The following is a 14,836-nucleotide window of genomic DNA, read 5'->3' as shown; positions in this document are numbered from 1 at the left end:
ACGGATATGTAAAATATTTGTTCATGAGATATCAGAAGATTTTACAAAATTAAATAAGCTTATTTTTTAATTTCCATTTATGTATGCAAAGCTGTCACAAGTACAACATTTAGATCAACTTTAGCAAGTTTAAAGTCACTAAGAAGCAAACTATGAACCAGTGCAATTGTTTCACGAACTTTTTTCATTTTCTTTTGGGTATGAATGAAGAAATACACCAAAACACCAAATATCATGTTCTCCTCTTTTTTGGCAGAGAAAGAAGCGGAAAATCCTATATGCACACAGGTGGCCAGCCTGTAGTGTGGGTCTCCTCTACACGGTAGGATACCCACTAGACAACCTCCTCTATTCTTTAGGAATCTAACCTAGTATTGTTTTTCTTCAGCTAGGCCTAAATTTGGCTTACTCTGATAGGGATCTCACAATTTCAAGCCGTATGATCAGTTGGTCTAGTTCTTCTCTGAGTCAACTCTATCGATCTTTTAGTAATTTGTAACATTGATCTAAGTACTGTTACAGAAGATGAGGGTTGTAAGAAACTCATTTAAATGTCCAAGATATTGATAAAACAGCAATTCTAAAATTTTTTTTCTTAAATGGAGCTCAATATTCAAAATTAGTGTTTGTAACACATTATAATTCTGGAGTCAATGGGATATTTTTTAAATTTCCAGCTTTGTATATTACTGATGCAAAATTTAAACTAAAATGCATGCATTCATTACAATAAATAAATGTATTTAACATTTCCTCAGTAACTTCTATAGAAAGAAACTGAAGAATCTTCAACAGGTTCTGGTGCGTCAGAAATATCCAGTAAAACATCGTGTTTTGAGGGTGATCACGACTAAAATTCGAAGAGGCTACTTGAATTCACTCTTGGACGACTCACTGGCGCTGTAGAAACAGTTACCAAAGACGGCAGCCGCTGCAGAACCAGATCTGCAATCCGTGGTATGGGGTCAGTCTCAGACGGCAGGATCCTGAGTGGGTCTAGGCTACTAGGGGCTATCCTTGGCTGTAAAACGGTCGTCAGACTCCCAGACCAGTACCTCAGAGTCGGTCGCTGCCTTCGGCAGATAATGACCCTTGCTATAACGTGCCTTCCAGCAGGTCGTAAATAGATTTTGTATTTGTGCCTCGTTAATTCTGCCGCCTCCACCGCACAGAGCCAGACATTGAGGTTAAGTGACATTCGATAGCCACTCAAGTGGTAGGCGCTAATAGTGTACAAGTAGCATCATATTGTCAAATACTCACTTAAGGTGAAAATACAGCCATTACGAGTCTTGTTTCACTTATTATTACTTATTACTACACTAAAACATAAATGGAAATAGTTTGATAGTTATGTTAAAACCGTTATGAAAAATTACGAATACCTACAGTGGTTAGTAATAATTAAATTTAAACCTCTATTAATTTCTGCCCATAAATTAAATTTTGTTATTCTGTTAATCTATCCCCGTTAACGATGAGTAACTCTGTATGTCCTTTAACATCGGTAAATGTTTTAAGTATTTAAGATTATACACAACAAAATGTTAGCTGTAAAATAGGTTCTACAATAACAGAATTGGAATGTGCCATTGTTAAAGATATAGTAAATGTACTATTTTCAGGTAAGTATCAAAATGCAAATTACTGCGACCTTAACGAATCATTCAGGTAATATTGCAATTCTAGAGGGTGAGGCGGATAGCACCTTAATCACAAAACCTAATATTTATGACCCCCATATTTCGACCACAAAGAATTCTGGAAAATAATTTGTACACGCACAAATATCTCAAATGGGTTTGGGGGCGGAAGATCATTTTTTGAAAGATTATCAAATGGAAAAGTAGGTCGAGGCGTACCTCATTTTAAAGGCCTCCATTCACGGATCATTTTGAAAAACAATTTTAAATTTATTTCGCTTTTTGTAAACTGGGTGTTTCGAAATATCAAAGTTGTATAATGGTTTCATAGTTTTTTTTTTTTTTTTTTTTTTTTTTTTTTTTTTTTTTTTTTTTTTTTTTTTTTTTACTGATACCTCGTTAAACATTTTTGCAAATCCAAATTTTCTTTTATTGGTATGACTTCATTAAACCTATCAATAGCACCCTAGGAAACAGAATGTTTGGTTTTTTCTTGCAGTGTTGGAAAATTGTACCAAAAGTTCTTCACGGCATTTTGGTCCACTCTGTATACAACAAGCGAAATAAATTATTAGAGAATAGAGATAGATCTTTAAAATTAAATAGAATGCGACCTACCTTCACACTTGAAAATATTTCAAATATTATTCCTTCCTCCAAAGTGCTATTTTGGGATATTTTTGGGTTTGAAAAGTATTTTCCCACATTCTTTGGGATCAAAATGAGGAGTTTTCGTTCAGCTGCTATAAATCACGGACGGATAGTCTGCCGCACCCTGTATACAGCTATGCAGTGCATGCAGCAAATTAGCTGCGGGAAATTGGACAGCATGAAACAATAAGGAAAGACAGTACAAAATTAACTGTACTTGTTTTTAGTGGTGTATGTTTTTTTAATTATTATTAGGAAGCTTAGACCAACTATCATATTATAAATGATTTAGAATCACAAAAAGGGACACGGATCAGCTTAACTGTGGAAAAGAAATTTTAATTACGTTCTTGTGGTATTTGTACATAAGAATACAACGTCTGTTGACTAATAAGCCCGACAACACTGATAATTTACGTTGACCCTTCCACCAGCCTTATCTGGTGAACCTCAAGTTCATCAAACCATAAAAACTACCCAAAGAGTAGACAATCAGGCTCTGGCCAGACAGCACTAAGAACACGGCTATCCTGGGATGTTTTTTTTTTCAAGTCTGTAATACCAAAAAGGCCAACGTGGTGATTAGTTGTTTTGTTTCATAACTATTTCAGTTTTTCTCGAGAGCAGTTAATAGATGACATAACAAAATACTTTGAAAAGCACACACGAAAACTACAGCAATAAATTAAATTTTAGAAAGAAGTATGTACAGAAGAAGAGGCTCTGCTGTAAAGTATAGTCATTTTTTGCCTTATAAAGTTGATGTGTTGGTTAAATTGTTATTATATACCAATGCAAGTGCACGAGATGGAACTGGCGGGTAATCTTAATAGAAAGAACAAAAGGAAAAGAAGAAAAAGAAATCTGTCTCGTTATATTTACCCATTAAGCATGTTTTTAATCTCGGGAAATATTCTTAACCGACCAAAGCATAATTATTGATCTGCAAAATCTTCAAATGTCTGATTATTTTTAAAAGTATTGTTTATACTATATTTAAAATAATACCCATATTTAAATAATTATCCTTGCACGGTACCTCAAGTTTTATGAAAAGCGAACTTTAAGCTCATTAATATACAATGTTAAATAATAAAGGTTATCAAAGTCAATGCGAGTTGCGGTTTTAGCTGTTTAAAAGTTCGGATGGTGATAATGTGAAGATGCGCTTTCCATATTAATAGACACTTTTGCAAATAAATAGTGTTTTTACCCTTGAGTAGTTATGAACACGTTCATTTCAGCCAAATGCTTAATGTTTGTCAGGAAACATTAAAGGTGAAACGTATAAATGTGTCATTCCTCGTCTAAATCACAATCATGCAAACCAATCGCTGAAATTACAGTCATTCGCAATTGCTTTGTCGAAGCAGTGACATTATTGTGATGACATTTAATCCACACACAATTGCCACCTCGTCAAACAATGTGGAACCGCAACAACACGAGTGTCTGACAATCCGTTCTGCAGTGGCATTGAACTCCCGACACTAGTGCGCTTGTATATGTTAGCAACACAGATCTATTTATAATACGCTGTGTCGCGTATTTACGTTCTGCAACCTCAAAACTATGATAAATGTCAGTTCATACCTATTACATGCGTGAAAAGATTAAAGCAATCAATTAACACTAGTAAATGTGATTGGTTATCTGCATTAGGTTAAAAATGTTAAAATATCTCCTAAACAAATATTAGTTTGCGGATATTAACATAAAACATAATTATTACCTTTCAAAATTGGAAAGGGAATTTGTCAACTTTTAAGAAACGTCCCATACACTATTTTTTAAACAGAAAAATAGTTGTCATTTTCCGAAGTATATACTTTTGTGATAGCGACTCAGTCCTATTAAATTTGTCTTACGCAAGTAAAAATTGTAACCTTATCTTAGGAAATTCGTTTTTTTTTTTTCAAATGGTCTCTATTAAAATAGGGTTATTAGCCAACTTAGTCAATAACCAGTGTATTTTTCCTAAGGTAACTTTTACTTCAACGAAAATATATGTGGTTTTATTATGCTATTATTTACAACGCTTCGATTAATCTAGATTTTAAATGTCCATTATAAACTATTGATTTAAATTCAAAGATGAAAATGTAAAAGAAAAGCTAACAGAGTGGCTGCAAACCTTTACACAGGTTCGCTTCTTTAAATAAAAACCATAATTTACCACTATAGTGACTAATAGAACTCAAAAATTGTACGTCTACAATAAACTAATGTGTAAGTTATCCCAGAGCCTTTTGTAAACACGAGTCTACTGAATGTAAGAAGTTACTGATATAGAGAACTTCTTAACTCAGAAGTCTTAAGATTTCCCCATAATCGTTTAAATAGTTCAAGTATTACGGAAATCGTTGGGACTATTCAATTAAATATATTAAATGTTGGGAAACTTGATTCAGTATTTGTTTAGCAGGCTATTTATAAAATGTGTTTCACTTTCTCAATACATGGCCCCAAAGTCACGGCTTTCCATACTTAAAGTCCAAATATTCAATTTTAGTTCAGGAGATTGGAATACTTTTCAAGCACCATAGATTATCTTTAGACCGTTTTGTATAACATTTAGAAAGTATAAGCCTATGACGTCCAAATTATTCGGCAGGAAATTGCTTGAGAAGCCACGGTACGTGTATATAATTACTGCAATTGCGTTGAAGATGATATCAGAACGATTGTTTGGTAATAATTAAGTTTTTATTTGTTTTTTATTTATATACAGAATAAATTATGTATTCTGTAATTTATCGTATTTAATTATGATAAAAACATCACGATTGTTATATCACGCTTCAATACCTGGTTAAAAACATTATCATTTTTACATTACTATGAAACGCCAGTATATCAATGTTACGCCACGTTTACATATCGTAACTGCAAAGCCGAAATAATGAATAGGTGGAATTTTCAGCAGCACTACATTTTGCTTTTGAAAATAACCAAATGCAAACGGTCTGCCTTTGTGCAGCTAATAGGCGAGCTATATAATTTCTTTTGGCCTTTACCGATCACTGATGGAAACCAAAATTTCAGCTACATACCTTCCAAATTTAGTTATACAGTTGAGTTACAACTGTTTAGATTGCGTACTTGTAACTTTGTACCTACGGCAATCTATAATCGCGGCTTTACAGTGAAGAAATAATTGGATTCGTATGCTTTAATTTTGCATTTTACACATTATAAACAATCCAGTTCCGAGCATAAATAAATTCCTCCGATTTCGGAAGGCAAGCCATTGAGGCGCGGATCCCCACACCGAAACAGAAGTAAATTTAAGAGAAGACCCCGACCCCTGTTATCGCTTTATCAGACGCGTCCCAGGGCTCCTTAGATAAGGTGGCCTACATTTCGCCGCCGCGCCACTCCGCGCAGCTGCCGGTCAACAACATTGTTCTGAACACTCAATCAGCATTTACCTAATGTTGTTGTACAAAAAGATCATACGCTCAAAAATAAAAACCTACGTGCATGTTGCCTCCAGTATGTATGTACAATGCGGAACATACCAAAATTCAATTACATCATAATATTTTCTTGCGGTCTATGTGAGTGAGACTTTAAGGATTTGTGTCAAAAGTAAAAAAGAGCGTGTTTTTGGTTTTCACAAAAAGGTGGGTAGAGTCATTGGAGTAAAGAGGGAAATCGTGTAGGAAATCATTCAGTAAGCTGGGATTACTGATTCCGCCCTACCTCTTTTATTTCTTGTCCAGTCTTTTGCCAAGCATTTAACTCTAAATAACCTTGCACCTTGGAATTTTGCAAGGACATTCGGTTTTTTACCTTCGTCTTGCCCTGTGAATAACCTGTAGAATTTAGTATCTCGGAGATACGCACTACGTGTAGATTTTTAATGAAATATCCATGGCCTGTGATTAGGCTAATTATACTAGAAGTTAAAAATCTGTCCACTGATAGAAGGTCATGAGGGAAAGAGAATGCAGAACAAGTTATGCGAATCCCATGCAAGTTTGGACCTGAACACACAGGAGTCCAGTCATCAAAGTTGCCTGGTTATCCGTGAAAATATTTATAGTCCTGCTCTCATAAAGTAAGATTATATTTCTCAAAAATGCTATCAAAAATCGCAATGACCTCTGCTTAGACAAATATATACTACAGGCCCACTGTGACCACAATTCTCCTACATGGTATTGCTCTCCGTAACACAAGCGCACGTATCAAGTTTTATTCTTGGGCTAACAGTAAACCGCTAATGGAAGGGGGCCACTTCTTGCGAACCAAGCTTCCTTGGGAGGAATCTCTGCTCTGAAAAGCTTAAAATCTGTATGTTTACCCTGCTTCTATATTACTAGAGTGTTCGTTTATTCATTGAGGTAAATATCTAATATACTTTGGCTCGTTGAATATACTCTCCACTGTGGAACAGGGCGAGGAAAACTTCCGGAATTCAACATCACAAACTTGGAATAATGACATCTGTCGCAAATTTTGGTATGAGACGGATCAAATAAACATCATGAGAGCCAAAAAAATCCAACTAAATTAAATTTAAAAATTGTCAAAATAGCTATTGGTGTCTATAGGATTCTACTATGTCGGGGAAGCTTAGGTGCACGATGAGCCTCTGGGATGCTCAGACGATATCTTTGATTAGATTGATTTTTTACTCATTTTATATAATTTTATAATGACGACATAATGAATAATCCTGGGAAAGAGCCACAAAGATATTATTAGACCAGTAAAGCATGTCTACTCACGTTTGTTGAAGACGCTGCCAGTGCTGACAGTGAGTCTGATGTCCTCGAAGATGACGTCGACAGCTTTGCTCCTGGGCAGGTGTAACAGTTGTGTCCGCGCCCTAGCCGGCACGAGGGTTGGTACCCCTGTGGTTACCATGGGGATGGTTTCGTATTCACTCATCTTCCTTTGTTGCAACAATCTTCATTCACTACGCTTCACCTCACCATTTCGAGCACATAACTAACATGGTCAATGTCAACTTGCAGACCCGGAAATCTGTAACAAAATAAACACATGTATCTCCTTTGGCATCAAACATGTGACTTTACTCAGTCAAAGAAGGAAATCAAGCACTGTTCAGTCTGTTTACTTTAAATGAATGAAAAAGTTCGAAACAAAAGAATTAGCAAATATAAATTAAAACATTGCGACCGTAAAAGAACCAGTACCATTAACTCCGCAATTAAAAAATAATTGAAAAGGAATGTTGTTGTAAAGGACAAATGATTTTGGTTTTTCCAAGGTCGTTATGTTTAACTTTACACTACGTGAATTTACTCAAATATATCTTCTCCTTAACTGAAACGTTAAATATCTTTTCCATTCTTCAATACATAAAAAACGAGGATTTTATTTCATCATACGTTATATTGCTGTTCCTCTCATTTTATTTTGAGTAAGAGCTTACTTCGAAGTTTACACACAGCCGTATTATACTCACCATAATGCACAAGATTGCAGTCTTTCACTAATATAAGCGCATTTGAAGTTAAATAACTGTGAAAAGGTTAACGAACAAACAGTAACCAACCTAACCTCACTTTAAATTGTTTTTCGAGAGTCCTTGTCTTTGGTAGGACTTCAAAACCATTCATCCAAACTTTTCAATTTACTTTAATATTAAAACATAATTTGTTTAAAGATTTATTTAAAACATAATTAAGCATTATTTTGCCAAATACCTTTTTATTGAGTAAGCATATGAACATCTTTTTCCATGATATTTTTGAATTTTCATCCGAATAAATGACAAAAGGTCATTAATCTCTAAATAGACTCAGATCTTATTCAAGCGTGTGTCATTTGGGCAGAACAATGAAGTTTACAGAACCGATACAAAATTATAACTCGTTCAGTTGTTCAAGAGCGGTGTCGTGATTGGAGGAAATTCTCAAAAATTCTCTAACAATTCTCTGGAAATTCTCTAGAGTGCTTTAGAAGTCATACTGGTTCCCAAATTCTGTTGCAGTGTGCAACGGTAACAGTTGCTCCAAGTATAATACAATTAATTTTTCGATAATTCGTTTTATTACGATTAGAATCTGATATATATAGTCCGTGAGCCAAGATGCAATTTCGATTACATAAGCACTCAAATGGGTTTCCTGGAAATCTATAAAACATGTTTCTTAAAAACAATTGATTACCAGCATCACTGGTTTTGTAGAGTTTACAATAAGAAGGTTTCGGAGACACTATAATTAATAAAAGATAAGTTGGTTCTAAAATCGTACAGTCGCTCTATCGTTTGAAATCACCCATCAGGCACATAGTAATAGTTATAATACGGCCACAAAGAGGTCAATGGCTGAAAGTAGTCATTTCCAGCTATATACTCTTTAATTCGTTGTGTGACGCCGATTAAACATTAAATTTACGAACCAGGCAAATGTTTTTAAGTGTATTATGCTAAAATGATTGATATGTTTAACGTAAATAAATCTGCCGTTTAGATGACAATAGTGAGGTGACCCCATACCCGGCCCCCATCGATATCTCCCTTTCTCGACCCCTCCACAACTAGAGCGGCTAAACTGATTTCTTTGAAAAGGGAAATTCCTTTATAGATTTCACAAAACACTGTGTTATGTTCTAATAGAATGTGAATTGACTCACAGATTCTCAAAATCAACTGATGAAAGAATTCCAGAAAGTAAGAACACAGGCCAAATTTGAAGATCAGTTGGAAAGTGCAACTTGCAAATTATATTCTTGCATTTATGTATATAATTACAAAATATCTTATGAAACGTGTTCTAAAGTTTAGGATCGGTACAAATTCCACACATCCGAACTTGGGATTGTGACTAAGCCAACAACATAAAATGTTTTTTTCTGCGTTGCCAATAACAAATATCTAATTACAAATGTTTATTAGTTGTAAATACAGTTTACAAACAAGATACAATAAGTTTATTATTTTACTTATTAAGAGAAGAAAGAGTGGGTGTTTATTGTACACGTTCATTCACTTTTATTAAGACAATGAATGAGCGGTATTGATTTATAACGAGGATAAAATGTTGGGCTAATTTTCAATAAGAGCCAGCTGCTAGTGTAACTACACATTGACAAATAATAGATACAGATCACCGTGTTGGTATTATCAACGCCCCTTGCACTTGTCTGTTTATTTACTCCACTGAGTGTTCTTACTGATAACGAGTTATGTAACTATTGAGGTGTTGGGTCAGTTTGGGAAACGATTTTTTCCAAATTAAAGAAACGTTTTTTTTTTAAGATACACACAATACAGCCTTGTTTTTACAATATCACGGTGACATTTCCAAATAACAAATTTATGGTCAATGATGTGTACTTGTACTTGTATTTTAAGTTTTATTTTTACAAAGGTATTTTAATATCAATGTAACGATCTTGGAAGGTATTTTTATTTTCTTTAATATAACCTAAAATAATACTTTTCAATCAATATTGATTTGTAAATATGCCAACGCACACTTCATACAAAATATAAAAATAGTAGCAATATGATTTTCTTCAAAAAAATCATTGGTACAAGTACAAGACCTTGGGGATGACCAAATCACACTCATTAGTATTAGTGAATTTTCAGCTCATTAACAAACGTGAGTAATTGAATATTTTTAAGAACTCATATTTTGCCATATTATAAATGAAGATTTAAATAACAAAAAGTAAACCAATATTATGTCGTTTATTTACTCACTTTAACAGCTAATTTTTGGATGACTAGAGAAGAGCGGACGGATGTGGTCACTGTATCCACAGACAGGGGCCGGTAGGACGCAACTGACACTGACACTAGGCTAGCTGGGGCTGTCTCGCGGCCACTCGGCCCCCACCACAGTACCTCGGCCCGCTGGTTGCACTCGTTCGTCAGCACATTAGCACATTACAGACGGGCTATCGTGTTTGTCCCTTCCTTGTGTGGTTCCGTCACTTGTCACCACAGTACCTCGGCCCGCTGGTTGCACTCGTTCGTCAGCACATTAGCACATTACAGACGGGCTATCGTGTTTGTCCCTTCCTTGTGTGGTTCCGTCACTTGTCACCACAGTACCTCCGGCCCGCTGGTTGCACTCGTTCGTCAGCACATTAGCACATTACAGACGGGCTATCGTGTTTGTCCCTTCCTTGTGTGGTTCTGTCACTTGTCACCACAGTACCTCGGCCCGCTGATAGCACTCGTTCGTCACCACGAAATCTTAGGACAATAGAGTTTACTATAACATTTTCGTTGTAATTCATTCTTGGTTTTCTTTTCCTCATTAAGAGATGTAAAACCATGTGATTGATTATTCTAAACTGCTTAGGACTTTCATGTCTTATATACTTCCTTGGGAAGGGTTAAAACATGTGTTGTGGAGGAGATATGCATGAGATGGTAGAGATCGAACGTTATTTTAGTTTTACTTTCAGAGGTTGTGGCGGATGCAAAAAAGAAGGTTCTTATGATAATGATACACGTCATATCAATAAAACTAGTCAAAATTTATCTTGGCCAATTTTTTTCGAAAGGCGAATAGAATGAAAGGCTAAAGTTTAAAATGAAGCTTAAAATACAAGATTTATTAAAATATATAAAACCTATACTAATATATATTTACATAAAATCATACTAGAGAACAAAATTAAAATTTGTTTAGTTCTCACACTTTCCAGTAGCCTACCATGGCTTCTTCATTGTCTGAAGGAAAAATGTGAACGACCTGATGATATGAAGGGGTCAAAGACTTGAGAAGCTTGTTCAATTGGCGTCACAGTCATCATCCAGCAAAACTTTACACCATTATCTCAATGATGGTCTCACTGTTCATTAGGCATATAAATCATTTTGACCCCTAGTTACGCGTAACTGCTAGAGAGGCCAGACAACCTCGCGCATTCTAATCAACTGTAGCCGTTTTACTGGAGCGTTGAAAACCGTTTCAGTACCACGGTGCGATCTTTGACTCAAAATCAAAGATGGTTGTTGATAATTTTGGCTGTGACGTTTTAATGCGTTTCTCATTTTTATCTCCGTGATTGAAAATGTGTTTGGTATAAATACACGTTTTGTGAGTAATCTGAATAATCACTCAAATATATTAAATATTTCATAATTGTATGGTTAAAGGTTGAGTGTTTAAAGCTTGGTCAAGTGAGACTACAGATAGCGGTTGTAAATACATGCTTAAAAAATAAATGTTTATTTCTATACGTGACCCAAATATTTATGTAGGACCAGATAAGTAACATATTAATATACGAGTTTATCATTATGTACACATATGGTTTTGCTGGAAAATTTAAACCATGATAAGGTCTTATTTTAAGATTATGTCTATTATGGAACATCAGAAATTATTTTAGTAACTTTTATTTATTTATAATACCAATATAGGATAACAATTTGACGTAAATTATAAATGGAGGAATTTATTAGTCAGACATAAATAACAGCAGTTTATAACAAAACTTCGAAGTTTTCGTAATGTAACAGCTCCTAAACGCAACTTGCTTTTTTATAAGATCCAAATCACGATACTAATTTCTACAAAAGTTTATCCTGAGAAGCTTGCTCTCGAAAAAATTATCTTTCCAAGCCATACAACGTTAGTACTTTACAGTATTGAGGGCGTCACGAAAAAGTCCTCACTAAATACTGTTTTACTGCCGGTTTACATTTTTTCGATCCTAGAGGTATTCTTCACCTAAGTGTGCAGTAATAAAAGCAGTGATAAACAAAGGTACTGAAGGGGTAACTGATAGAGGTTAGCTTAAAATTTACAGATACCACAGATAATTATACAGAAAACACATTTTTACATGTATGCCAATCTCCCCGTCAGGAGAAGAAAAATTGTGTCATCCAACCAAGTGACAGGATTCAATTCCGCTCACCCAAATCCCATGTTTCGACATGTACCATCATAGTACTCATTCTTGCCTATGTAAATGAAATTACATAAAAATATTAAAATACTACATATGAAATCTTTCTTGAGATATCCTATTACATGGTACATTCACATTTTTGTTCATTGCAATAGATTCATATGAGTGTACAAATAATACAAATCCAGTAAGCTACGAAACGCAGTACATCGCAAAAGTGCACTGAAATCAAATTTGTCACTGACTTTTCACTCTATGATTTTTTACTGTGTGCTACATGTTAATATGCCAAATGTTAATGTCTCATAATATGGTCTTCCTCCGTAGACTAGTAGACATAGTCACGGCTCTCTATCTGAGAGATCACGGGTTCAAATCCCGGGGAGGTCCAATCATGACGTGACAGGAATAACACCCAAAGTAACCCAGATAAGCCAGTATATCCAAGAGCTGAGGCTTAAAAGAGATACAAAAGTCTCATAATTGTACTGAGCAGTTTATAAATTTATTTACTTTTCTAGTTTATTGTTCCTATTATGGTCAACCAAAATCTATTAAATTACGCTACAATCTTTTAACTCACTTTTACCTATATAGAAATGAAACTCTAGATAACGTGCGGACAGACAAACTGACAGTAATGATATTTGTATGCCCCTCGAGTGATAGGCTTCGCTTACGCTCAGACATTAACTTGATCTTTCTTAACCTGAGTGTTGAGAACCTTCGGTGTACAACTGGCGCCAGAGTTTCAACTGGCACAAACCATTAAACTATCGCCATTAGAAGACACTTCCACCCCACTTTCAACTAAACTACACCACGTGGTGTGTCAACTCGGTTATGTTCATTTAATGAGTTACATTAAACTCATTTCGTTTAATCTGAGCCAATTGGAATCCGAAAGTTAACATTTAGTAAATTACAGCTTACTTCTTCACTTACCTTATTTACCATGATGGTTAGGTAAGATAAGCCCAATTGTCGTGGCCTTCCAATGTTCAATATGATAATTCCTGAGCACTTCAGGACTGACCTGAGCGATCACGTTGACAGGGTCTGTGCTAGAGTTACTTCAGGCATCTATGCTCTGCGCAATCTAGCATAACGTTGTTCCCAGAATTTTTAAAAATGACCTAGTACGGCCTAACCCATCCTCATTTTGCGTATGGAATAAGACTTTGGGGAGGTTGTACAAAAAATAAAATGGAGCCCGTCTTTAGACTTCAAAAAAGGGCTGTCAGAGTCATTGGAAATTTGAATTGCAGAGAGTCGTGCAGGGAGTATTTTGGGGAGTTGAGATTGCTGACTTTGTCCTGCCTCTATATATTTGTGGTGATCGTGTACTGCAGATCAAGGTGCACCTTGATTCGTGGCAGGAACATTCATCAATATAAAACTAGAGGCAGGGACAACTTTCGAACTCATCGACGCAGACTGACATTAGGGCAATATCTACCGGAAGAAGTTGGTGTCAGATTAATTAACAAGCTTTCCGAAGAAATCACAAATTCCAATAATCAAAATCAATGTAAAACGAGTCTCAAACACCTTTTGCTGTCCAACAAAAGACTGTTGATGAAATCTGTTGATGCTGAAGATCTGCTGAAGATCTGTTGATGAATTCGTGATAAGCCGCTGGTATATTTGAGTGCTGGATGTAATATGTGTATAATGTGATACGATGTAAATATTGTTAAAATAATGCAATAAAGAGATTATTAATATTATTATTTTAGAATTTTATATATATATATATATATATATATATATATATATATATATATATATATAACAAACAAGAGTGGTCTTAAGCGTTGTGGAACACCAGAAACATCCAAATAACTATAAAAGTTGCTAGTCATTTTATAAAAGTAAAAAATAAAGTCGTTAAAAAATAAAATAAAGTTATTATAACAAAAATGTTTTTTCCCGTGACAATCGACACAATCCGTATTCACAATCGGGATAATGTTCTGTCAATAATACGAGTATGTTCCGAGCATGATAATGCTTACGTATCAGCTGAGTGTATGTCATGCACAGATGTACTCTTCCATGAAGCGAGAGCTGATTTGCAATCCATGAGTTTACAGTTTGAGATTTTTTAATCAATAGACAAACTTCTCCTAAGAAACGTATCAATCGACAACCACTATATTTTTGGTTAAGGTCGAATTGCTTTAAAACGGTTAACAAAATTTAAAAAAACTGACATTTTTCAGATCGTATTTTTCTTAGGTAGACAAATTTAGGAACTACCGCCAGACACGCAAATACATGTAAAATGAGGGTAAGCTCCCCCCCCCCCCCCATGTACACGACGCGACACGTATTATCATACGTGTGACTATACAGAGACCATCTATTTGGCTTAAAGTGATGATTTGTCATTGTCTTTATGTAGTGGTCTGTCGGCGATATAACTAATATTTAATTATCTTACTGTCTTTTAGAAGTGTGTCAAGCTAACAAACTTTGAAATAATACCAGGGTTTCGGACCATGATTCGTATTGATTAAATACCTCCCCCACCTAGAAAAGAGAATAGATTCTAATCCTCGAGACGTTGCGTTTTACCTTTTGTAACATATGACTATTGCAAATGTCCGAAATCCTGTTATCTTTTCAAACCTTCTTCCATCGTCAATAACAAACTTTGGTGTCAGTAAAAATTAAAC

General features: G+C 35.1%; 1 protein-coding gene across 1 annotated transcript in view; it reads right to left on the bottom strand.

Moving 5' to 3' along the window:
- LOC124356934 (ATP-binding cassette sub-family G member 4-like) overlaps positions 1-10,114 on the bottom strand; it is an 81,238-nt gene extending 71,124 nt beyond the window's left edge. The window contains exons 1-2 of the mRNA XM_046808241.1: positions 9,985-10,114; positions 7,031-7,289 (exon numbers count right to left, since the gene is read on the bottom strand). Of these exons, the coding sequence (XP_046664197.1) occupies positions 7,031-7,193 (163 nt within the window). The 5' untranslated portion in view covers positions 7,194-7,289; positions 9,985-10,114. The remainder of the gene's footprint in view (positions 1-7,030; positions 7,290-9,984) is intronic.
- Positions 10,115-14,836: the final 4,722 nt, after the last annotated feature.

The sequence above is a fragment of the Homalodisca vitripennis genome, chromosome 3 (genome assembly GCF_021130785.1).
Source record: "Homalodisca vitripennis isolate AUS2020 chromosome 3, UT_GWSS_2.1, whole genome shotgun sequence".
In the NCBI taxonomy this organism is placed as follows: Eukaryota; Metazoa; Arthropoda; class Insecta; order Hemiptera; family Cicadellidae; genus Homalodisca; species Homalodisca vitripennis.
The sequence above is the reverse complement of the archived record's forward strand: the minus strand, read 5'-3'. Positions and strand labels throughout refer to the sequence as shown.